Below are 25271 nucleotides of genomic sequence, written 5' to 3'. Positions count from 1 at the left end.
CAGCTTCATCACCCCCTCTCCCTGTGAGCTGCACATGGAGGGAGGACATGGACACCTTCTCCATGCCCCTTACCCAGGAACAGCCCTTCCCAAACAGCCAGGAAGTTCCTCCTTTCTGATAAACTTGAGGAGGAAATGTGAATTTTTGGTTTATCCACTGCCCTAAGGGTAGGGAAGGGGGGCACATCTGTGATGCTGTGCAGTGCTGGGCCCTCACCTGTGGCAGTGCCACTGACCTGCTCTGCTGCTTCACACACATCACAAGTCACAGGCACCTGAGCGTGCAAAACGCTTCTCTCTTCAACCCTGCCGGTGGCACAGCTTCCCTGCAGAGCCCAACACCTTCTCCCCCAGCTCCAGGCATGACTGATGCTGTACAGGTAGGGAGCAAACACTTCAGCTCCAAGGACACAGATTAATCACTCAGCACCAGCTGATGCCTTCTGTCAGCTCAAGGCTCAGCCTCCACTCGCAGAGGGACAATCCCCCCATATGCTCACGGAGCAGAGTGGAAATGAGCCCTCTGCCAGCCCCTGAGCCCACCAGAAGGGGCTGTTTGGGGTCACAGCAGCCTGTTCAGCATCAGGCTCCATGCTAACACCACGATTAACTTCTTAGAGAGCTCAGTGCCAAAAACGCTGAGCTCTGTCAAACCTGTGGGCGGAGGCAGGTGGGGAGCAGGGGCTGGGTGCCTGGAGATTCTTTATTACGTGTCGAGCACAACTTGTGGGAAGCAGCTCCAAACGCACAGCAAATGAAGGAATGAAAATGATCACAATAAGAGCTGGGTGAACAAATTGTTGTGAATAATTCATCGCAAATTATATTAACTGAGCGATCACTCAAATGTATTTTCCATTATTCTCCTTGCTCTGCCTATAATTGAAGCTCTCACACACCAAGATGGTGTACATTAATCTTCAATTTATATTTTATCATTCACATCTGGGCTGTGTTAAATGGAAAAAGCTCCTACAACAGCTGTAAAAATACAGCCTCGATCTTAAATCGCTCTCCATCAGATGTCCCGGGGCTGCCTTGGAAAGATTCTCCTCCCCAAACACAGCAAACTGCTTCTCAGGAGCTCCTTCTCCTCCCAGCCTCACTAATTCTCCCCAAAAACTAAAAAGCAGGGGAAAGGCAAAAACAACACTGCAAAGGTCCTAAGGAAAATTCAACACGGGGCAATCGACTCTCCCGCCTGAAGAGATGGTACAGTGCTATCATTCTTTAGTGGTGTTACTTCCCACTGAGTTTACACTGGAAGCAGCTTTTCCAGAAAAGTTCCGAAACCAGATGAAGAAAGAAAAAAAGCCTTTGTTAGTGCAATTTCCCCTAAGTCAATAAGCTACACCATAAAATCCTGGATACTGTTACACTCCCATCTATACCAAGCACTTGCATACCTCGAGCATTAATAACTCAAAAGAGGAAAAGCCAACTGGAACTGATATGGATACCATGGAGGGATAAATAAAAAGCCCAACAGACACTTTCCTGATAGGAGGTCCTGATTCCTCCCAAAAATATATAATGGCAAACTGCCTCTGCTGGCAGGCAGGCTTACCTGTGTGCTCCAAGTTTACATACACACACTGGCCATTACTTTTCAAAAATCCAGGTCTGTCTCAATCTTTTTTACTCAACAATTTATCTTTGAAATCATCCCAACTCTTCAAGTTCACCTTTTGGTGAACCAGGCACTTTCAGGCAACCTTTAAAAGATGGGGTCTCTATGACAGTACAATAATTTCTGTATGTTCACACACGATTTCACTGCATAAAATGAAGTTTCACTTGGGTTAATAAAACATTTCTACGCATTGATCCAAGTCCCTTTCACCTAAATGCAGCTTTAGTCAGAGAGCAGTGTAGCAGGAGCAGCTCCTTCCAGCATTATTTGTAGTGACATACACACAGGGGTGTTGGCAAATGTCTGCACAGACTGATCCCAGCCTGCCAGGCATGGGACTGTGGATGGGCTCAGCTACTTCAAAGCTGCATGTTTACTGCAGGGCTTTGCAGGGATATTTATTACACAGGAGAAACAATGCCAGGAAAACAGCACTGAAGCTGTGAGTGCTCTGCCAGCTTCCTAGCCCAGCATACAATGATATTCACATTTTACAGCATATCTAAACTCTGAGCAACAACAGGATGAACTCACTCAGCCTTATCCTCCACTCCCTGCAATGTACAACTGATAGCCCATGCTGGTTCATTGATAAACTCCACAGCTCCCTAAAGCTTTTTAAAGACAGAAAACCCCACAAAAAGCAAAATGCTGCACTCAGACAGCTTCAAACACATAGTACACCTAAAAATAAATATGGCCCAGTTTGCCTGCTGAGCCAGCGACCGAGACATCCCATCCTGATTGATCACTCAGCTTTCTTGGGAAGGTTCAAAGCCTGTTAAACACTTCCCACCCAGTTTATAGCCAGGCACACACACTGCTTCTAAAATACCCACAAAACCTGGGAAGTCTGGAGAGAGGCCAGCAGAGCCCCATCTGCTTCGTGCCACATTCACAGGGCAGGACACTGCACACAGCCACACTCAGTCCAGGTGCTGCTTCTCTCAAGGAAAATCTATTTCTGACTTTGATGCTTCTTAAGAGGGCACAGCCCTCCTCAGCCCCCAGGAGCCTGGTTTGCACAGCAGGGCTGGGGGCCTGGCTTATGCAAGTTTTATTCTGACAGCAAGTCAACAAGTCATACATTTACTTAATGCACAGTCCAATTCTTTGTCCCCCTGTCTGTGAATATTTCAATCCATTTTTTCTTTATGCTTTGACCCTTATCCATCACTGCAGCACCACAGCAACAAGAGCAATGCCACAAAGGGACAACCTCCTACAGCTGTTCCTGGGATGGATGTGCCACAGCCTGGCCCCCACACCCTGCTGCATCCCACGTTTTTCCTGTTCTGCATGTAGGACTTCAAGCTCTGATAATCCACTTAGTGCTAGTGATGATAAAGCATCTTTCTTTACAGGCTGCCATCCACCTGGGATTACTGGGATAAGGGAAGGTGCGAGTTACCCATCTGCAGCCACGGTGCTTGAAGGGCGTAGCAGAAACAAAGCCAAATGCATTTCAATTGGGAAAATAAAAATTAGAGGATGCTGCTGCCTGACACACCTTTCTAAAGATGTAGTGTCATGTTCAAAAGTATCCTGATCCCCTTATATCAGACCAACAGTGAAATTGGCCCACATTGGAAATGTTAAATACATAAAGCAAAATTAAAGTCAAAGATTACTTCCCTGGTTTCCCATTTGTCATCTGGTATTGGAAGAATAAATAAATCCTTTTGGGATGGTTTTTAAACAGATGATGGGATTTGAAAGGGATGAGTGTTTTATGTAACCTTTGGGCTCAGCTGCCTTCAGCAGGATTGCTGTGGGCAGGGAGCCAGGAAAGCAGATTCCCCAATATCACAGTGACAGAAACACCTGGGCTGCCACAGAGCCTCTTCTCTCTTTACAAGGCACTTCAGAGCAGTTATTTCACCGGTCCTGATTTAAAGAGTGCTAAAAAAAATATATTAACTCAGACTTTGGGAGGCATGGACCAAGCAACCCAAGGCCAAGCTTCCCAAGGATGAGTCAGGAGCTTGGCACCAGCAGAGCAGAGCTGGCTTTTAGGGTGTGAGAGCTCACAAAGGGAATGGTCCTGCTGGGGTGGGAACCACACGGGTCAGTGGCCTCAGAAGGGAACAACAACATTCCCCAGCAGCAGCTCCAGGGGCACCTGCATCCCCCATCTCCTGAGTGCACACCTGAAATTTTGGGCTTGGTGGGCCCAAGCAGGTGAGCAGCACATCTCCTCTTTGGGTTTCTGACAAAGGGCACCTACAGAGTCAGTAACTCAACCAGGACCTCCTGTTCTACTCCTCTGGCTTCTTCCAGCTTTCTTCCTACAAAAACCACTTCTTGGACAACACCTGCAGATCCATTCAGACAACACAAAATCAACACAACATGTGCCTTTTATCTGAGCAGCACAGAGGATCTCACTTGTATACACCTTCAGAAACTTTTGATGTGTTGGACCAAAATCCATCTTCTGAGACAAGGAGCCTCAGCACCTGTTTGTACTAAGTTTAAAAGAAATGAAGTCTTTCAGGGTACCAGAAAGGAAATGCATCATAAAAATTAATTTGCTTTAATAGAAATGACAGCCTGAGAAGTGTTTAAATGAAAGAGAGCAATGATGCCAGGAGGGAAATTTCTGCAGCTGTCTGAGTCCGTGAAGAGCTTCCCCAGCCACATGAACACAATAACCTAACAGGTGATCAGAGGATCAGAATTGCAAAGGCCCCCTCCAACCTCCACACAAGCCAGACTGACAGGATTTGCAAGAGGATACTCTGATGTGCTCCGTGGAGCAGGAAATAGTTCCTATTGCCATTTGAAAGTGCTCTTAGGTTCCAGAGCCAACAGCCTCTGCCCCAGCTCGTGTTTCAGGCATCCCATGGCCTCAGCTAAGCAGCTGTATGGTGACCTGAACCACATGAATGTTTTCAAGAGTTTCAATTATAAAAGAGGAAACTTTCTACTCAGAGTAACGGTAGAGGGGTTGTGGTGGAGGGTGGGGAAACACAGATCTGCTTTTCAAGCTGCCCTGAGTTCATGCTGAATGAACAGTCAGGACAGCCTGCTGACCACATCCCAGGAGCTCGTGGCAGACTGGGCTCTCCTCCTGTGCCCCTCTTCAGACACTCTTGTTCTGTGTCCTGCTGCTCTAACCACACCCTGCACTGTCCCCTCTGCTCTGGCTGTTTCTTCTCCACTCTGACCTCAATCAACACTGCTTATTCTTGTTTTGTTTTCTCCCACCTCCAAATTTGTCTCTTTTTGGTTTGGGATGAGCACACTGGGGATGGAGATCTTTCAGAGGCAGGGATCCTCACACTCCTGAGGCAGGCTGTGAGCAGGACACACACCCAGAGCAGCCCAGCCCTGGGGGACAGTGCCACAGGGAGCTGCTGCCAGCCCAGGGGTGCCTCACACCATTCCACACCTGGGAGGCCACAAGGACAGGCCAGCAGTGAAAGATCTGCTACACCCTCACCCTCTGCTCCTCAGCAATGCTCCCAGCTGGAAATGTCATGCTGCTGAGCAGTGTGGGAAGGGAAATGTCTACAAAAGCAGAAAATCACCCCTCTACCCCCTTTTTTAATATCAGATAAAGACAGAATATGGTTTCATTTTAAAAAACAAACATTACAGAAAAAACTTTCATGCAAGTTTAGCAGCAACCTGAACTTTACCAGAGAAGCACTGGCAATCCTTAGCAGCCCTTTTGCTTTTGAAACCTGTAATTATTCAGCAGGAAAATTTTACACATTTCAGAGATTTGAATTTCAACAGCACCTTCCATCCAGAGATCTCCCAAAGTGCAGCTTCCATCAGAGGAGTGAGCTCCAGGCTATCTCCTGGGATTTTACAATCAGTTTTTGCCTTGTTTCACAGCTGTGATATCTCAGCCCTAGTTAGACCAAGGCTCTGGACCTTTCTTTGCCAAGGTCATGGTGACATCCATGGCACAGCTGTGACACTGCCCTTGAGCCCAGGTCCCAGCTCTGCCCTTTAAGCACAAGAAAACTTTACTCTCCCCCATCCTTTCTCTTGTTTAGCCAAGAGCATTTGGACACAGCAGGTGAAGCCTCAGTGCTAACAGCAATTTTTTATCCCTACTCCCACATGCCCAAGTCCCAGAAGTTTGTAATTTTTAAGGGCTGATCAAATCTCACTATTTCCCCAGATTTTCCAACCACTGCTCTTTCAACCTTCATTTCAGCACCTGTCACACAGACAAATCACACAGCCCACAATTTATTCTTCATATTAACAAAGCAGTGCATTCAAATTTGCTCTCCAGGTCAAACATCTTCAATCCCAAAGCAATCCTTAAATCCAGTATCCCTTGGTTACCAACAAACTCTTGTCAGAGAAGTCAACTTTATCTGTGAACACCATCACCAGAGGTATTCAGCACTGCCTAGAAACCAGCTCACACACATGAGAGTGGAATCAAAACTCAGCACCTGAGCTGGGCAGAAATGCAGGTTTTTCACAGCTACAGTGGTGCTTACAATAAATGAGACAGAGACTGCAAAGAGGCCTTCAAATTTGGCCAAAACAAGCAGGCACACAGTCATACAACCTGGCTTGGTCTATATCCTGACTGTGAGTACTGTGCACACAGATCACCTTGTTTTAATAATTATCTCATCTGTTCCATCACACAAAGTTGAAAACTCACTCAAACAACTTCTGCCCCAAGCTCCACGTGATTTCTGCTTGCCACCACTTCAAGAAGCAGAAGATGAGCATTCCCAGGCAAGGAGATGCTTTACAGCTCTGTGACTGCTGGGAGGCTGCTCCAGAGCTTGACAGGTCATTTAGACCTTAGAAAGGTAAAATAAAGCCCAGCTGGCTGTGTTCACCCATCCCTGCCCCGTGCACAGACCGCAAAGTGCAGCCTCATGTGAACTCAGGACAGCTTTTGCTGCCAGCTCTCCTCTGCTGAGCTCCCGGCCCTTTGATGCAGAAAAGAAAGGAACTGAGCATGGGGTTGGCAGCACTTTCCTTTTTCACCTCACTTTCAAAAGCTATCTCCATCAGCTTCAATCTTTCATCTGCACAATACAGCCTGAACTCAGCAAACCCCTTCAGATCAGTGATGGGCAGAGAGAGAAAAGCTCTCACTTTCCTGCCAGGGTAACAAGGATGCTCCCTTGAGGAAGGAGAGGTTTGGGGTCTAAACCTACTGCAGCTCAGGCTGGAGCTCTGAGCTCAAGACTCTACCAGCCTTTGGGGCAGTCTGAGAGCCTTTTACTTAACATAAAGAGGAAAAGAATTGAAAGTCTCCTCCAGAAAGTGCTTTGCCTTATGCTTCAAGCCAGGTCACTGATGTGAGATGAGCACTTCAGTTTCTATGCATTCACTGATTTATTTATTCTTAATTCTTTACTTTGTGTTTACATGCTGAGCTTATTATAATTATACATATTATGTGTTATATGAATATATTATTGTAATATATATTAACTAAATGCATAGTTCAAACCACCAAATTAAAAAATACGTCATTCCTGCAGCTCTTACATAGGTTTAAAGCACCCCACTTATCAGAGCAGTATCTCTGAACATTGAAGCTCCTTGATGCTGGGAACAAGGAGTTACAGGCAACAGCAGGGAGCAGACAGAGCACAACATACCCCACTTAGAATCATAGAATTGCTAAGGCTGGGAAAGACTTTTAAGACCATCAAGCCCAACCATCTGTTGACTTCTCTCCCTTCATCCCTGCGAGAGGACTCTCACCCCAGGATGAAAGACCAAGGTGGAATTGTAAGTGAAATGCCTCCCCCAGCCTCTGCAGCAAGAGGCAGCTCAGAGGAGTTCTGCTTTTCCTTTCTGCACCAGTGGAGAACAGCTTCAGTTTGCCAAAGTGTATCACATTTCCCAATAAAATAGCAGTTTACAAAATAATTAACAGCCATTAAAATTCCCCATTATGTTTTGTCACTAGCAACAGCAGGACCATTCTCCTCCCAGCAGCAGTGAAAACCCTGCTTATTTCTGTAGTAAACCCAGTGTTGTTAATGAGCCATTTTATCCCATCCTGTTTGTTTCTGAAAGCTCCCTCACCTGCAGATCCCTCTTATCAGGGAGTTTTTCATTACATATTTAACACTACAAGAGCCTGAGTGCCACGGACCACCTTTGAGCTGTCTCAGTGCAGGAATGGTGACATCCATCTTCTGGGCTTGAATGGCAGGCTGTCCTGTGCTCACTGCACCCCTTACACCGAGGAGTAAAGGGGGAGAGAGCCTCCTTACTCCCTCCTGCCGTGCTGCTTGAGGAGAACAGACTACATGATCAAATTAACTCAAATAACCCCAATTTTGAATGTTAAGACAAGAGGAAAGCCAGGCTCCAGCTTTGCATCACCCCCCATCAATTCCACAGCCTAATATTGTGACTTGAATGTTTACAGGAACAACAAAATGCTTTAGTAGCTCAACCCACCTTGATAAGTTCATTAAAGTAATTAAAGCTGAAGTGGCTGCTGACACCACTCTGCTGACAGCACTAATTACAGCCTGCAGAGGTGGATGCCAGTGACAGCAAAGGGGACCAGGAGCTGGGAACACACAGGAACGGGCAGATGTGCAGCCCTGTGCCATCCCTGGGGCTGGACCCAGCACTCCTCTGGTTCCTGCTGCTCCAAACCCCAAAATTCAGCACCTCCAGCACAGAGTGTAACTGAGAAACTCTGGCAGCTTCTGCTGTTCTTCTGCAGACCAACAGCCAGCAGAGGAGACCTGGAGCATCCTCCTGAACACTTTTCTGAGAGCAAGCCCTTCACTGACAGGAGTAGGGCTGGCTAGCCAAGGTGACAGGGCTCTTACAAAGCCTCACAAAGACAGCAATCCAAATGTTCTGGTTGCTGGAGACTTCATGGACCATGTAATCTCCTGTGAAATGAAGTGGGAGGGGTGTACTCTCCCTCACTGAACCAGGGGTATAACCTTTCTCACACAAGAAGTCCTGTCCTGAAGGCATGGGCAGAGACCCCCAAATGCTCACTTGACTTGTGCCAAGAGCACCTGTGTCTGTTTTGGGAGATGCAGGAGATCTGAGCCTCATTTCTAGATCTGTAATCAAGCACAAGATCCCTCCCCAGCTGTTTTTGGTTCACCTTTGTCTGGGAAAAACACAGACTTAAAGAAAATTACTATTTTTCCAGTCAGTTGTTTGTAAAAAATGCTTTTATTATGCTTCCCACATTTCACAGGCTGAGGCAATCCCACTCCAACCCTCCATCAGCACCCAATTAGTGCTACAACAGAGAAATCCTGTTTCTTTCTGTTCATTTGATCACAAAGAATCATTCCCAGGGAAAGGAGCCCACCCCACCAGGAGCATCAAACGAGGTCTGGATCTCACACAAGCAGCTGCAACCAGTACAGTTGTATAATGGAAACCTGACCTACAAACCCTGAACCAAATTCTAGTTGTTCCCCTTTGAGAAGTGAGCATGTGAAGGTTGCACTCATCCTCTGCCCTGGCTGCTGCCACTCCCACAGCTGTAATCCTGGCTTGGCCCCACATCCCAACCTCTGTCACCTCTGCTCCATCCAGCATAGCTGAGAGGAAGAGGACCACCAGCAAAAAGTGATTTAAAATGGGTGCTGGCTACATAAACTGCATCATCTGTGCCACCTACAGCTCAGGGATGGACGTGTTTTGGTGGCCAAGCTCTCCACACATTCACCACCCACTTCTGGCCTGAAGGACACACAAAGGACCAGCTGGGGCTGCCACTGCCACCAAACAGGGCACCAGCAGCACACACATCCCTCAGGGAGCAAACAGTCTGCTCTGGGGACAGAACAGCTGTCTGGGCTCAAAGGTGGCAACCAGGTGACAGAGAGTTTTTGGGACAGACAGCATTAACCTCTTTGCTGCCAGAGCCTTGCTCTCCAGCACAAACCCAGCTCCTTGGGAGGGCTCATTCTGTGCACAGACCCAACAAACCAGATTGGTTTGATTTGGTTTTGTGCCTGTGATGCACCACAGCATCAAAGACGTTAAGAAGAACATATTGCACCAGAGAGTCTAACAAATAACGCACCCATAAAAGCAGAGATGAAAGCTCAGCACACACAGGCAAATCACAGCAGCTGGGAACTGCAGAGTCACCCTGGGAAGGGGACAAGAGGCAAGGCAAGGCCATCTCCTCCTCCACCCCAGCACCTGCCAGGGCAGCCCCAGTCAGATGGGAATTTGGACACTCCTGAGCCCCAGAGCAGCTCTGCAAGATGCACAAACCTTCCCTTGGGTTTCTGTTCTGCAGTAAAATTCCAAAAAGCATTAAAAGGTGGTTTTTCAAAGGACCAGGAAAGGAACAGGAGCTCTCATCAGGAGGTCCTTACACTGTCAGCAGTTTTGAGATGCTTTGCAACCATCTGATCCCTCCTTCCCCATATTTAAATCAAGGAGTTTCTTCAGACAATGGACTAGATTTAAATGATTTCCCAGCTCCCTGGCTGGAAATCCCTTCTTCTCCTACAGTCTTGCTAAAAAAAGGAGAAATTTGCTGTTGGATGAAGCACTTTCCCAGCAGTGATGGACAGGGGCCAGGGCAGATGTGCAGCCTGACCCTGACCCACTGACCAGTCCCACTTGGCCACACTCCTGGGCCAGCTGCCACGTGTCTGTGCCACCCAGGGCACAGCATCTCCCCTCACAGATGGCACTGCCCTCTCACAAGAGAAACAGCTGGATAAAAGCTGCCCTGTCCAACTCATCCCAAGAGAAAAAGCAGCCCAGTCAGGAAGGGGCTGTATGAGCCAGCTGGGAAGATGCTCCTTTTCACCCCAGCTGCCTTCCCCAGTGGGCAGTTTGTGTGTTACAGACACCAGGGGCACATTGAGAGAGGTTTCAGCCACCACATGTGACCTCAGTGGATAATAACTCACTAAACACCTGATTTACTTAATGACTGTAGCAGCAGCTTCGCAAAACGAGGGTGATTCCAGAGGCAGTGGGAGCTTTGCTGCTGCTCCAAGTCACAGGAAGAGCAGCCAAGCCCCACAGCAAGGCAGGAACGCTGAGATTTCCCCCAGCTGCTCTTCTCTTGTCTCACAGGACTGAAAACTGGGACTCATGGAGAGCAAGCAAACAAGCCATGGCAGCCACTGAACTCTGCTGTAAATCACGTGCAGGGACACCTCTTCACGCAGAAGTGACAAGGAAGATGTGTCTGAAATGGTTTTATGGCATTTTTCAGCATAGAAAATGGTTTTATGTCCCTAAAAACAAGTGCTTAAAATTCTGAGATGTCACAGATTTTAATCCTGAGCTAATTTTTGCCTCTCTTCTATGCTGCATCATACATCACTGCTATCAAGAGAGCAGAACTCTCAAAAATCAGATGTCCTGAAGCTAGAGTAGAAGAAAATTATGTTTTCTATGGCAAATCAGTTCAACAGAGGCTCAATAAAACATGATTGATAATTAGTGTTTTCTTTTCGGCAGCTAGTAGCAATTGTCTTCTCCTTAAGCCTAGTGCATTTGCCAATTTAAAACTAATCTGTCCAAAAATGAAACAAAACATCTGCCAAAAAATTCCCAGTGAATATTGGTTAAGATTTACAAAGTTCTACAGCAGAGTGTCACCTGCTACAGCATCAAACAACTCAACAGTAATTAGGGTAGAGCTGAGACAGCCTTGTGGAAAGAGCCACCAGGCAAATGGAAAATGGATGGGAATAGCTAAATCAGTTTAGATTTCCTTAACAGAGGTAGATCAAAAGAAAACTAACCCGATTAGGAGGGAGAGAGACACTGATCCAGATTCATGGAGTAAAGCAGAACAGCTATAACATGATATTTATGCCTGTTTTCCTTTCCAGGGCTGCACAAAGCATCAGCATGTACCAGTAGATCTGGCCCAGTTTTATGGGCTAAGGGTAGACCCCTTTAAACAAGGACAGCTTCTTTTCTCCAGTTTACTTACCCAGTTAAGCAACTGTCCAAAAAAAAAAAAAAAAAATTAAAATAGGCCATAAAAAAAGGGCTCCCAAGTGCAATTAAATGGAGTAGGTGACAGTCAGTGCCATTCTCCCTGCTCAGGGCACCTTGTCCTGCTTGCAGCAGGGCAGGGATCATTGCCAGAGCCTGGCTCTTGGCACAGCCCATTCCAGACAGCACCAGCCCTGGTGCCAGCACTGGCTGTGGCCATGCACAGGTCTCTGAGCACCCTGCTCTGAGCATGCAGGCCAGCCTGGCTCCGTGGGCACCTCAGTGCTGCTGTTGGGATGCTGCAGCACTGAATGCTGCAGGAACACAGCACACAGCCCCCAGGAGCACCGTGCCTGCCTTCCCAAGGAAAGAGTGGCAGAGCCTGGTCCCTGCACCAGCCATCACCTCCTGCACAAACCCTCTGCTGCTGAGGTGAGCCCAGCGCTGCACACAGCCACCACTGCTGCTGTCCAGAGCCTCATTTCAGCTCAGGCCAGCTGCTCCATCACTTTCTGGGTGCCTGGGCTGCTCATGAGCCACCCCCCAGCACCCTGTGCCATGCCCAGCACTGCCACAGCCTCCTCAGCCCCAGGGCAGCCTCTGCAGCCAGACCCAAGCACTGCCAGGGTAAAGAGCTCCCTGGGGCCACTCCTGCTGTCCCCAAACCCCAGGGAACAACTCACTGCCCAGAGGTAATGACAGCACAAAAGCTCCCTCCCTGCCACCTGCAGCCCCAGACAAGGCCACCCTGGCTGTGTCCCCACATGTTCTTGGCAGCCCTGCTGCTTTCCCGAGTTGTGTGTGTCCCAGGGGAGGTGTGAGCACAGCTACACGGCTTTTGTCCAAAGCAAATACACTCCCAAGCCTGGGACACTTCTGTTCAGGTGAAACACCTGTGCCCCCAAGGCAGTGTTTTACACCATCACTCTACACCACAAATTGTGTCCCATCTAAAGAGGTTTTTGTTGCTGAGGCTGTCCCAGAGCCAGGGCAGGCTCAGCACTCACCCTGCTCCTGCAGCATCTGCAGCCTGCTCTGACAGCAACACCCCCAGCATTTCCACCAGCAAACCCCCTCACAGCTCCATGTCTCATCCTCCTGGCTTCTACCCCAGCTGTGGAGAATTCACACATCCCAACAAGAGCAAAGGGATTACCATAATAAAAGAGCCCAAAGTCCTCTCATATTTTAGTGGGGGATAAACACAGCCCAGTCTTTGCATGAGTCCCACCAAACCTCCACATTCCTGCACATGTCAGACACCACCTGACACCTCCCAAGGAGCAGATATTGCATTGGATGTTATTAGGATCTAACATAGAAGCTGTTTGGGACAGGGCAAAACCAGCTTTGCCCACTGCAGTGGCAGTAAACAAAAGAAGTAAACCTCTTGTGCCCTCCAGCCCCAGGATCCCTGGGTGGCCAAGCTGTTGTTTTCAGGTCCCAGTCACACAGGAACCAGTGCTGGACTCAGCCTGCTGGGTTTGGAAAGCCTCTCCAGCTGTGGCAGGTCAGGAGCTCCACACACCAAGAGCCCTTAGCAGAGGGTACAGCAGAGGACAGCTGGCAAAAGAGAACACAGCCGTGAGCAGCACGGGACAAGGAGGAGCTCAAACAGATGTGAGCAGCTCAGTGGCTTGGTAAACAGGATCCCCATTTCTTTCCTGTTCCACAGCTGGAAAACCCACAGGCCCTTCCTGCAGGAAGGGAAGGAGGAGGGTGGGGAGCCCACGGCACTGGGGTCAGCTTCCAAAACTGGGAACTGGCTGTCCCAGGGAACCGCTCCTCCCTCCCCATGGCACACTCAAGATGTTTCCACTGCTGCTGGGAACTCCTGGTTCTGATCAGGGCAAACCCTGAGGGACTCAAAATGCCATGCCAACATATTTAAATACCATGGGGCAGTGATTAATAGGGTGGTCAGTACAGCAGCACCCAGCAGGAAGGAGCTGAGTGTTCTTCATGTAGACCCTGTATCCTTTGGAGCACTGTGCTTTAGGTGACCAAACTGCAATAAAAGCAAAATACCCAAAAATATCTTTTAGAGATCTGTGCCAAAATGCTCAGGGATCCACAGGAAGGCCCCAGATTGTGGGAGCTGAAGGTGCTCCTATCAGAGCTTGGCCCAGGACAGCTGAGTGAGAAACCTGCTTGTGGAAGCTTTGAACCCCACCAGAATGACACGAGGATCAGGCAAAGGCAGATTGCCACAGCACCCTTGCCCTGTGCTGGGCACAGCTCCTTCCACCTCCACCTGCAACCCAAGCTGTCAATCCCACCTCACAGGAGAAAAATCAGTCAACAAATATTGCCCTTGAGCTACAAGACAAGTCTCTGGATGTAAGCAGAGCAAGAATTATTTCCCGTTCACTTGTTCCCCGTAGGGTAAGTGACAGATCAATGCTGCAAACGTTCCCATTACTGAACACGTGGCCAATCCTAGAGCACTGACTGAGGAAATGCAATGATGGCCCAAGTCTACAATTAATGCTACAGATCCAGTGCTGACCTGTACTCAGATGACAGCTTCCCTGGCTCTGAAGAGTGATAGAAAATTGCCACAAATGAGAGTAATTTGGGTCAGGGGACAGAGCAGCAGCTTTTTCGTAGCTATTTCAGAACTGCATGATTGAAGTTATAAGAAATAAATTTCCTATGAAAGCACAAGGAATGCTGCTTAGGTGCCCTTTCAGATGAAATTTTAAACTCAGTTGCCCTTCTAATAAAAGCAAAATGGACTTCCAGCACCTCTCCATGACCCACTGTCACCCCCATGGTGTGGCTTTGGTTGGTCTGGTTCCAGCAGGTTGGATGCTGGCTGGTTACAGCCTGGACTGGAACTTCAGGAACCACATTCAGGCCTTGCATCACTGTTGTGACAGCATCAGCTTCAGGAGGAAAGAAACCCCAGTGATATCTGCCTGACAGGCAGAAAGATGTCACTGCAGATCCACGGGGACTGTCCTCCTTTGCTGGAGCTCTGGCTCTTTCTAAAACCTGCTATTTCAGGCTGTTACACCACAATTTTAATTAAAACAAGAGGCCCATTTAAGCTCCTGTGGAGCCCTGCTCTAGCCTTGCTAATTAAAGACAAACTGACAGGATCTGAAATGACAAAATAAACCAGGTCTGAAAAGTTGGAGAGGCACAGGACGAGTCTGAACTCTAAGTAGGTTGGAACTCGCTCTCGGTGGGAGCTCTCTGTGCTGTCCAGCCCCAGGCTCCTGTGTGAGGTCCAGGTCCCTGTGGGGCTCTCCAGAGGGTTAATCACAGCAGCCCAGGTCAGATCTCACCTGTCTCCTCAGACAGCATGTAAGATCTGAACCCAGTGCTGGCAGACAGGTACAGGAACTTCTCTCCACGTCCCCAACAGGAGTGAAATTGCTGCTCTCGACTGCAGGGTCGCTGCTCCTTTCCAGCCCCAAGGGGCTGAGAGCTGGGATGGATTTCCAGACAAATTCCCTGTCCCAAGTCATTGGGCAAACCACAAACACCCTGCAGCAATGAAACCTTGGTGCAGCAGAGCTGCTCCGTTCCTGTGCAAGGACTTTGTGCTTTTCATTCAACATTACTGAACAGGGTAAAAATTCGCTGTTATTGATAAGGATGGGTTTGACACAGAGAATCCTTCAGATCAGATAATTTAAAAGACCATGAATACACCAAACCATCGTGTCTCAGTCCTTCTCATTGCAACCAGAACCATGGAAGTGTCAGCACCTCACCTCTGACCCTTGCTGCACCAAATGGAAATACTCTGAAGGTGCCACAATCTTCCCCAGCCACTCAAAATGTGGATGTGTCCAGACAGGTGCAGGTGTAACATGGGACAAAGCAGAAGCTGTGTGCAGCTGCCTCTGCCATGGACACCATCAGCTGCCAACCAGGCTAAAACAGGGCTGCTGCAAGCAAGGAGAAGGGTGTGACAGTGACTTAGAGGTTAATTCCTGCTCTAGTCTCACTTTTTTAGAGGTGAACTCTATTGCAGTAGCTCTTAGGACAAAAAAAAAAAAAAATGTGAGTGGTGTTTTGTTTGGTAGGTGGGTTGCTTAGAGTTTTATTGTGGAATTATTATTTATAATTATTATTATTATTATTTAACTAATGGGATTTATCTTGTCAGCCCAGGTAAAGGCAGACAAACATAAATGAGACTTCAGAAGTTTCCCACTACATTTCAGAGCTTGATGCTCATACACTCAAGGCAGGGAATGTTTTGCCACTTTGAAAGCAAAGCCCAGCACAGCAGACAAGACCACCAGGGAAATGTGAATTAAGGCCTAGCTTGAAAACCTTGCCCAAACTGAGAAATGCTGCAAACTGTTATAAAAACATATTCAGAGCTGGAGAAACACCCCAGAGAAACCAAATCCCATTTCCTACGTGAGTGGCATTTGCTGCCAGCCTACCCCACACTATCCAGGGAATCCAGAGGCCAAATCCAGCAACAAACATTGCAAATTGCAGGGACCTCAGTGGAAACTGGATCCTCCTGCTCAGAGCTGCACATGGGCTCTTGTTCCCCGAATTAAAAGGGAGTGCAAGGTGCTTGATTGCATCTTGGCTCTTGATTACAAATGCACCAGCAGCCAGAATTAAACAGTTGGTTTCCTGGCCTATTTAGCATCCCTTAGTGCTGGGTTAGAGGGTGGGCAAGGCTCAGGGGATGTTTCTATATACCAGCATCTGATTTTTATTTTTTTTTAATTTTATTTTTTCTCAAGACATTTGCCATGAATGATAACATTTCCCAAAGATCTGGCCAAGCTCCAGAGGAAAAAACAAGCGGTGGAAGTGTCTGTAGAAGCAGCTCTGCACTAGGCTATAAGGCACTGCCTGAACCAGCTGCCATAGCAACTGCTATTAAAGAAAGAATTAGAGCATTCTTCACAGAAGTAGGAAAACTCCCAGTCAATAAGTGTAAGGATGAGATGCAAAGCAAAAAAAAAGGATAAATATAAGCAGGTAGGAAAAATATGCTCAACTGAATGAGAAGCAGGGCTACTTGCACAGGTAGATGTGCTCTGGTGCTGTGGAGATGCCTATAAATACACTAAGATACCTAACTCCACCCTCATTAGCAAGCATTTTAGATAGAGTTGATCCTGCCTTGGGGCAGGAGGTGGATTACATGACCTCCTGAGGCCCTCTCAACCTCTATTTTCCATGATTCTAGGAGGGAGAAATCTACACCAGCTGAGCTGAGCTGGCCTCACTCCAGAAAGGCAGGAATTTAAATCTGGAAAAAAAATAGATTTAATCCACTTTTCAAGTTCTCCTTGACCAGGAGAAAGGGGCAGCAAGCAGAGCCTGCAACCACAGCTTACAGGCAAGTTCTTCCTGGCAGGAAATGCATTTTCACCTGTACCGGGGTAAAGCGGCAATATCAGGTTTCACCCCAAAAAGTATTCATTTCCCCACCACCATTCACTTGCAGAGAACAATCAGATACATGGCTGCAGACCTGTGGCTTTGGTTGTGGGTTGTTTTTCTTTAAAACAGAACAATGCTGCAAAAAGCCAGCGAGCTCCTGGGAGCAATCGGGCTCCTGTCGTACATCCCTTGGTAGAGCTGGATCAGACCCCACAACACAGCCCCACAGCAGGACAGAGCCTTGGCTCTCTGAGCTCACAGCAAAGGAGAGAAAGCAGACAAAATTTCACTCTGGGTTGTGCTGCTTGTTTCACAGAAGGCACCAGAGGTCCCTGATGGAGCTGCTGTTTACGCTCTCCGATTCCTCGCTACCGGAGCGGGACAAAGCGCACGGAGAATCGGAGCGCAGGAAACAACACTCACCTGGAAGGCAGCCAGGCAGGCAAGAAACTGCAAGAAAAAGAAACCCCACGTCCCAGCTCCTAGGGCAAGGATGTGGCTGGGCTGTAGCAGCAGCCCTTGCAGCCTTTATCCCACTGAGCAGGAGCCCTGCTGCTCCCGGTGCTCCATCCCACCCACAGCCATGCCTTGGTCCCCTCGCGCACATGGCAGGCAGTGGGGCCCTCAGGAGAAAACACAAGCTGGGAAAGTACAGGCTAGAAAGAGCCACTGACATATCAGCAAGTAGTACCAGACTTGGAAATCCTGGCCTTGACATTTGGCAGCTCTGTAGACACCAGGAAACAAGCGGGCGTGCAGGGCTGGCTCCGCGTCACCGGGAGCAGAGCAGCCAGGACAGGGAAGGGAAAGGTTAAATGCCACTGATTGAGCACCTGTAGGCAGGGACATCTCCAGGCTCCTGGCTGAATCAAGGTGCCATTGATAATCTGCCTTGGGCTCACAAAAGTCTGACGTTCCTGGCGAAGGCGGCTGCTGCATCCTGAGCCCTCCCTGCCGTGATTTGGCCGGGCAGGGTTTGAGAGCAGATGGTGACCTGACATATCCCACCTACTGCACCTTGCAGGCACAGCCTGAGCAGCTCCAGCCTCTCCTCCCCACTGCCCACATCTCCTCTGGAGGCAGGAACACTCCTCACACACATTAACACCATTAACAACACCAGTAAACCAAGGAAATGTCCAGTTTGTATTTAGGTGCACGTGGAACCAAGGAGAGAGCGAGTTTCTCCTCCAAAACACACTGCAGCCAAATGTTGGAAGATGATTTAGTGATTTAAGCTACCTCTTGTAAGAAATAAAATCTTGACAACAGTGATTGGCCAATCCCTGATTGATTGATTAAAATCCCTGGTTTAATTAAAAACCCAATCCCTGGTTGATTAAAAACACCTTAAACCCAAACAGACCATTCTTACTGGCAGGACAAGCAGTTTGAATCCAATGTTTATTCATTACTCTGTAATCCTGTTATAAAATACACCAGAAATATTTTCAGTGGTGTCAGAAATGGTGGGAGGCAGCACACATGTAGAAGCCAGAAAATGAAATTATGTGGAAATTACCAAATTTTGAGAAATAAAAGTATCTCTGATCAAACTTTTTTGTTTAAAGAAAAATTGTTAAATGAATTGTTGAAGTTGACTCCAGATTTGGGGAGGGAGAAGGCCTCATCCCAGGAAAACCTTAGGTGGACTTTCAGTGTTAATTTCAAAAAGGAAAGTTGGTACTTGAAACTCTTACAAATATAAATTCCCCACTTAGTTGAATTTTGAGAGTAGAGAAAAAAAAATTAAAAATATTTACTTGTTATGACAGCAGAGAAAGTTGCTGATTCAATATTGCTCATGGTCCCAGATGCCTCTCGTTAGCTGCCATATGCAAATCACCCCGTGCTGGCATCACATCCAAATTGCATGAAAAAGCCAAATTAAAATGTGGCCAAATACGTGAATCTGCTTTTGGAAGACACAACCCCCATTAACAAAATTAACAGAATTCATCATTGCCAAAGGCTCTCACATGCAGCTTCCTAAAGAGGACAGTTCTCATTTCCACACCCGGTGAGCTTAAAACTCGAGAAATGCCTTTGTGAGTGAAAAGAAACTTTTAATTTCTGACTCAAACCATTCCCATACTCAGATATACACTCAGACTGATGGTGATAAGAGATCTTTTCTTTTCAGAGCCCTTCAAAAGGCAAAATAGTCAGGGGAAAACCCTTCTCAGACAGATAAATGCACTCACAGACCTGGACATGGAACCCCCACGAAAAAAAGCTTCAGGAGATTAATAATGTGGGTGGAAAATTAAGACACCTCAGAAAGGGTTTGAAGTAACAAGGGAACAGATCACATCAGCTTGGAAAGGTTAAAGAAAGCAATTTATAGACACTAATTAGGGCCTCTTTTAAAAGTGCCTTTGCCAATGACAAGGTTGGGTTTATTCCAGAGAGGTGCAATGGGAGCGTGGCTGGAGCTGCTTGGAGATGCTCCTGGAAGGGTACATGAACCATTCTGGGCATCACAGCGCAGGAACAGGAGATTTGAGGGGTGTGTTTGAGGAATAAGTTGCTTTCTCCCCAGGGAAATCTTCCCCACACAGTGAGCTCCAAGCTTATGCCCTCTGCTCTGTCACCAGGAGCTGTTTGGCCAAATGCCAAGCCCAAGGTCACCAAATCTGAGTTTTCCTTCACTTTTAGGCTTACCAGCCACAAGGATCTGCACAGTTCAACTCCTGCAGAAGAGCTGCTCTGTGCAACACTGGCTCTGATAAAGTTTTGCTTGCAGGATGAAGGGCCAGGAGGTGGGAGCTGAAGGAGCCTGCAGCGATGCCATCGCCGGGGTGCCTGTGGCAGGCAGCTCTCATCCAACAGCAGGAGAAACCGGGGCACCTCTGGCACTGCTGGAAGGTGAATCAATCCTTGGGGTCTCTACTTCTCTGCTGGCTCCTTGAAGGAGCCCAGCTCACCCTGAAGCCAATGCCAGCACCTGCAGTTTGTGGCATTCAAGCAGGAGCTCCCACTGCAAACGGCCCAGGTGTGAGAAGGGAGCTCCAGACAGCAAATGCCACACGTCTGTACAGCCAGTCACTTTACCCACCTCTGGGATCTGTGTTTTTTCAGTTTACAGAACACCAGCTTGTCTCCCCATGCTCTGGGGCTACTTTTAGAAAAGCTCAGTGATGTAGAAAGACCTGGACATGACAGCCCTGGCTGCTTTTGGGGATGAGGTGCTGCTCTGGGAATGGCAGGAGCAGCCTCCTCTCCATGGTTTCAGTCCATCACCTCACAGAACAGCCTCAAGGGCCACAGCCCTCAGCAATCTCTTATCTTCTCAAATCCTCTGCAATCAGTAGAGTAGCTCATAAAGCATTCCTTTATTGCATTATAAAGCAACTCCTTTGCAGCCATCGGAGCAGCCCAGAGGCTGCACCCAGCACCACATTCCCTGTAAGCTCTGTGTGGGCTGAGGGTCCATCCTTCTGCACCATCCCTTTGAAACCAGCTGGGATTGAGCCCAGAGCTGGGTGAGATTTGAGCACATTTCCACTCCCAATGGTGATGGTGTGTGCTGCCCCTCGCCAGCATTCCCCAGAGGAGCACGGACCAGGTCCAGCCTGGCAGCTGGGATTGCTCACCATGAGCTGTCTGCAGCTACCCCAGCCTGCCAAACTGAAGGTCCAGGCAGCATCCTGCATCCCAGGGGCCCTGCTGCCCTCAGTCTGGGTCCCTGCCTGTCACCCCGCTGTCCCCAGCGTGACTGTCTGCTCACATCTGCCACCAGTGTGTCTGCAGTGTGCTCCCTACCCCACTTCTGTCAGCAGAGATCCACAGGAGCTTTTAATAGCAGCTTGTTTGTGAAACCTGGCATGGTTTGACAGCTCTGTTGCAGAAGATGTGAGGGACAAGCAGACAGGAGCCATCACCCCTTCACAGCTCCTGCCCACGCTGGGGCTGATGAGCCCCTGCCCTCAGTCCTGGTGGCCACCACACTGAGACCACGGAAACACAGAACAATTTTGGTTGGAAAAGCCTGCCAGGATCGAGTCCAGCCATTCTCCCAGCAGTGTCAAGGCCACCACTAAACCATGTCCCTAGGTGCCACATCGAGGCATCTTTTGAATCCCTCCAGGGATGGTACTGAACCACTGCACTGGGCAGCCTCTCCAGGGCTGGACAACCCTTTGAGTGAAGAAATTTTTCCCAATAACCAATCCAAACCTACCCTGGGGTGCACCCTGAGGCCGTTTCCTCTTGCCTTTCACAGGTCACCTGGCACACAGCAGCTCTCTCAATTACAGCTGGGCAAGAGGCAGGCAAAGGACGGTGAAAGCAGCATGTCCAGGACCCCTGAAGGGCAGGGCTGGGTCCTGCACCACCAGCTCCACCCTACAGCACTCAACTCCACCTCAGGAGGTGGTCATACACACCAAGCCCCAGACATCATCTGAAAAGAGACAACTCAATACCCAACTCCACTTTCTCCTCCCTGATTTCATTGCCCAGCTCCTACCTCCATCCCCTCTCCCACCTCAGGGGCGAGAATGATAAAAATAAACAGAAAAGTCACAAGGGATGGAAATGGCACAGCCGCCCAGAGGCAGCTCCGAGGTGACACGTGCCAGCTGCGCCCCCAGCTCCAGCCCTCCTCACACTGACTTATCAACTTCTTAATCATTTATACTTCACCTCCCCCTCCACATCCCACGTGGAAACAAAAGATGATTCATATATCAAAATAATCACCTGGGAGCTCCGAAAGCCCACGAGTTCCTGCACTTCTGTGATGGGGAATTTTGCCAGTTTGGCACCTGGGTTTGATTCTGTCCCCTCCTCCTTTCATACTGGTCCCACATCACAGAGGGGGCAGAGCAGGTACAGAACCTGCCCACACACTACTTTTAGGACTTAATTGAGCACAAAAAAAATTCACTGTAAAAACTTGAGGCATCTGAAAAATCCAGCTATTTGGAAAGAACCCTGGGAATACTGTCCCCTGTCCTCTCCAAAGGGTAGGGGAGATTGATTTTTAGTCAGCAGGGAAGTCACATTTGGATTTTATCACCAGCATCACATTGGAAAGTGCAGCTGCTGGTTCAAGCCCACAGCCTGGGCTTGCCCATGGAAAGAGGTCAACAGGATTATGGTGCCAAAAGAGACCTGCAATGATGGACTTTCCCTCACAGGAGGAAAAGAGTGAAGCTGGGAGCTGAAATCTCAACTCTGCAGCTTCAGCAGTGAAGTATCCATGTCCACATGTGGTGCAAGACCACTGTCCACAGGCCCCTGGCACCAGAACACTGGTGTCACACCCTGAACACAAACCAGCCCTGCCTGCTTGCCACCCTCAGGGAGCACAGCCATCCTTCACCAGGGCCCTGATCACAAACACCTGCACCATTCCTGCATCCCTCACAAAATGAGAAAGCATCTGTAGGACAGACAGTGAGGAGCTTTCCTCCCTCCAAACCCCCAGATCTCCAACCAGAAAGAGCTGAAAGCAAAACTACAAGGTTGGGCCTCTTGCAGATCCATCACCCCCCCCAGCCACAGTGCTGAGCAGAGCACCAGCCCCACACAAAACAAAGATGATGAAACTCCCATCACCTGTCCCAGCACTGTGACCTGTCACTGGCAGCTGAACAGCTGGGGATGAAACCCAAACCACAGCCTGCACAGGCAGAGGTGATACAAGTCACAAACCTGTCTGCTCAGGCAATGCCAGCAGTCACAACTTCACAGCTGGCGTCACTGCTGGAGCCCTCCGAGAAGGCCACAGCAGATCAGAGAGAGAAACACAGGGCCACTGAAACAGAGAGCTGGAAAGAAACCTCTAAAGCAAGGAAGGAACAAATAAAAGTCTGCAGTTCCAGGGCATTATCACAGTTCTGCTGTCCCAGGGAGGTCACAATGCACAAGGAACCATGGCAGGGCTTGGCAAATGCAGTGCCCAGGCAGGGTCAGCCCTGGCCAGGCTCTGTTTCCAAACAAGAGCAAAACACACACACAAGGACAAGTTACAGTGCAGAAAAGGCTTGTTCAGAAATGGGGACATGACTTTGGGGAGATTCTTCACGAGACATTTTGGGGAGATTCTTCACGAGACAAGACGAGGTCTTTGCCTTCCACCCCCATACCTGCCTCCTGCAGAGGGTGCTGGAAACTGGAGCAATGCTCTCTAGCAGAGATGCTCCACTGGCCAGGTTTCCTAAGCACCCTCCTCTGCCATGCCAAGGCATCAGGAAGATCACACCAATTTCCCTGCCTTGCAGAGCACCAACCCCAAAGGCTGCTCCAGCTCTCCTGCAGGAGATATTTTTACTCCTCTGCAGAGAAGCACTCTCTGGCTCCCCAGAGCTCACAGGTTTTCCCCCCGTGCTGTGCTGAGGCTAATGGTTATTGACTTTTAGACATATTTTTTCCTCCTCCCTCCAGATTTTGTAGCAGAAGCAAAGCACTTTCATCCACTTTGAAATGGTGCAATTAAACCAATTTTGGAACGATTTGCAGTTCTGTTCTTCAGGAAGCACTAAGCAAAGCTGTGCTCTCCAGTACTTCGGGAAAAAAATTCATACATTCACGTAGCTCTAAATCCATGCCCTCAAGCAGGGAAGCTGAAGAGATTTACACTGACATGTAAATCCTGGTGACAGACTTCTATAAAACCACTGAGAGGCACACCCAGAAGGCAAGGAAGCGTTTCACACCTCCTGTAAGTAGGAAGTGTGAGAAGGAGAGAGATGGAAACTGCTTTCCTTCACCCAAAACTCAGTCACAGCTCCTGCCCTCTCCTGGCACTCATGCACCCACTCCTGAAGCCAACCAAGGTAATGCTGGTGTCACACGGGGCTTTGAGGACCTCAGAGCTGGATCAGAGATGGCAACACTTTACAGCCCAACACCACACCAGGGACAGTCCATGGATGGCTCTGCCCACCACAGAGGGCTTCACACCACATGGAGCTCACAGGCAGCCAGACAAACCCTGCCAGGCACCAGTGCCGTACCTTCCTCCACGTCATTCCTCAGAGAAGCCTCCAGCAGAGCAACGCTGGCTTCAAAAGACACTTTCTTTCTGTTCACAGCATTTCTCTTCTTTTCATGCTTCCTCTTCTTGTGCTGCATCTCTTTCTCATACTGGGCCCATTTCTTCAGCTGCTGAGCCCTCCGTTTCTGGGCTGCCCGCAGCCTCTCCAGCGTGGGCACCTTGTCCAGCAGCTGCAGCTCGGTCAGGAGGTCCACGTGGGCATCCATGGCTTCTGCCGAGAGAGGGGAGGGGGAGGATGTCCCAGGGGGAAGGGATGTCCCACCACAGGTCCTCTGGATGGCAGCCAGCTGCTGCTATACCAGCATCCTGAGGCCGAGCTGGGGAGGGCCCATGGCAGAGCCCCTGAGAATGTGGTGGGAACCTGAAATGGGGAGAAAAGCAGGACAGATCAGGTATCATCAAGCACACGAGTTCAGCCTGCTGGAAAACACAACAGGCAGCATCTAAAGACACCTTAAAGGCAGCTGAGTTAACTGTGCTTTAATTGCTCTAATTATTTTAATTGTTCTTACCAGCCTTGGTGATTTCCCCCTTCCCCCACTCCAAACATCCCAGAAAACAGCTCTTGATTAAGCAGAAGTTCCACTGTGCACCCCGTTCATGTCTACAGCTCACATTAACCCTCTCCTACCAGCAGAATAAAGTCTTTACGAGAAAAGATCTTCCACGTGCTCAATACCATTTGTCAGCCAGCTTGGGAGCAGTTTGAGTACCGAGACTCCCACCCTTCCCTGGGCTGGTCCTCTCCAGCACCCCTCCTTCCAGGTGTCCCCACCCCGCAGTCCTGCTCCAAGGAACAGCAGCAGCCACCCTCCTGAGGCATTTCAGTCTGAGGGACCAAGGCTGCAGTGCCCAGGGCAGTCACAGACACCAGACCAGGCCATTCCAGCACAAATAACCCAGAAGCCACAGGTTTGAGATATTTGGGGATACCTGTCTGCTGCCCCGAGGCCAGGAAGGTTTTCCCAGAGGAATTCTACCCACCAGGAGCATCATCTGGGCTGCTCTGCCTCATCCATCCAGCCCCAGCTGAGCACAGATGGATAGACCTGGCTCCCAGGTATAAATAACACTTAAACCACCTCAGCTCTTAAAAACACGGGGGTTGTGTTCATTTCTTTCTTCCTGCAGGCTTTCTCTTCACCACACACTAAATCACTCTGGTTTTGCTGTTTGTGGTCCACAAGCACAGCAGTGAGAGCAGTCAGTTCACAGCTCCTGACCCGCGGTGTGACCACAACAGAAACCTCTGAGCAGGGCTAGCACAGAGTGACCAATCCCACAGAGTGACCAATCCCACAGAGTGACCAACCCCCACAGAGTGACCAACCCCCACAGAGTGACCAA

At 49.0% G+C, this 25271-nt stretch overlaps 1 protein-coding gene across 2 annotated transcripts in view; it reads right to left on the bottom strand.

Annotated features, from left to right (window-relative positions):
- PPP1R16B (protein phosphatase 1 regulatory subunit 16B) overlaps positions 1–25271 on the bottom strand; it is a 43344-nt gene that overhangs the window by 16734 nt on the left and 1339 nt on the right. The window contains exon 2 of one of the 2 annotated variants that reach the window (XM_015647750.3): positions 23884–24285. In XM_015647750.3, coding sequence (XP_015503236.1) covers positions 23884–24130 — 247 coding nt within the window. In that variant the 5' untranslated portion in view covers positions 24131–24285. The remainder of the gene's footprint in view (positions 1–23883; positions 24286–25271) is intronic. The other variant, XM_015647751.3, reaches the window with a different exon arrangement.

Source organism: Parus major, chromosome 20 (genome assembly GCF_001522545.3).
Source record: "Parus major isolate Abel chromosome 20, Parus_major1.1, whole genome shotgun sequence".
In the NCBI taxonomy this organism is placed as follows: Eukaryota; Metazoa; Chordata; class Aves; order Passeriformes; family Paridae; genus Parus; species Parus major.
The sequence above is the reverse complement of the archived record's forward strand: the minus strand, read 5'-3'. Positions and strand labels throughout refer to the sequence as shown.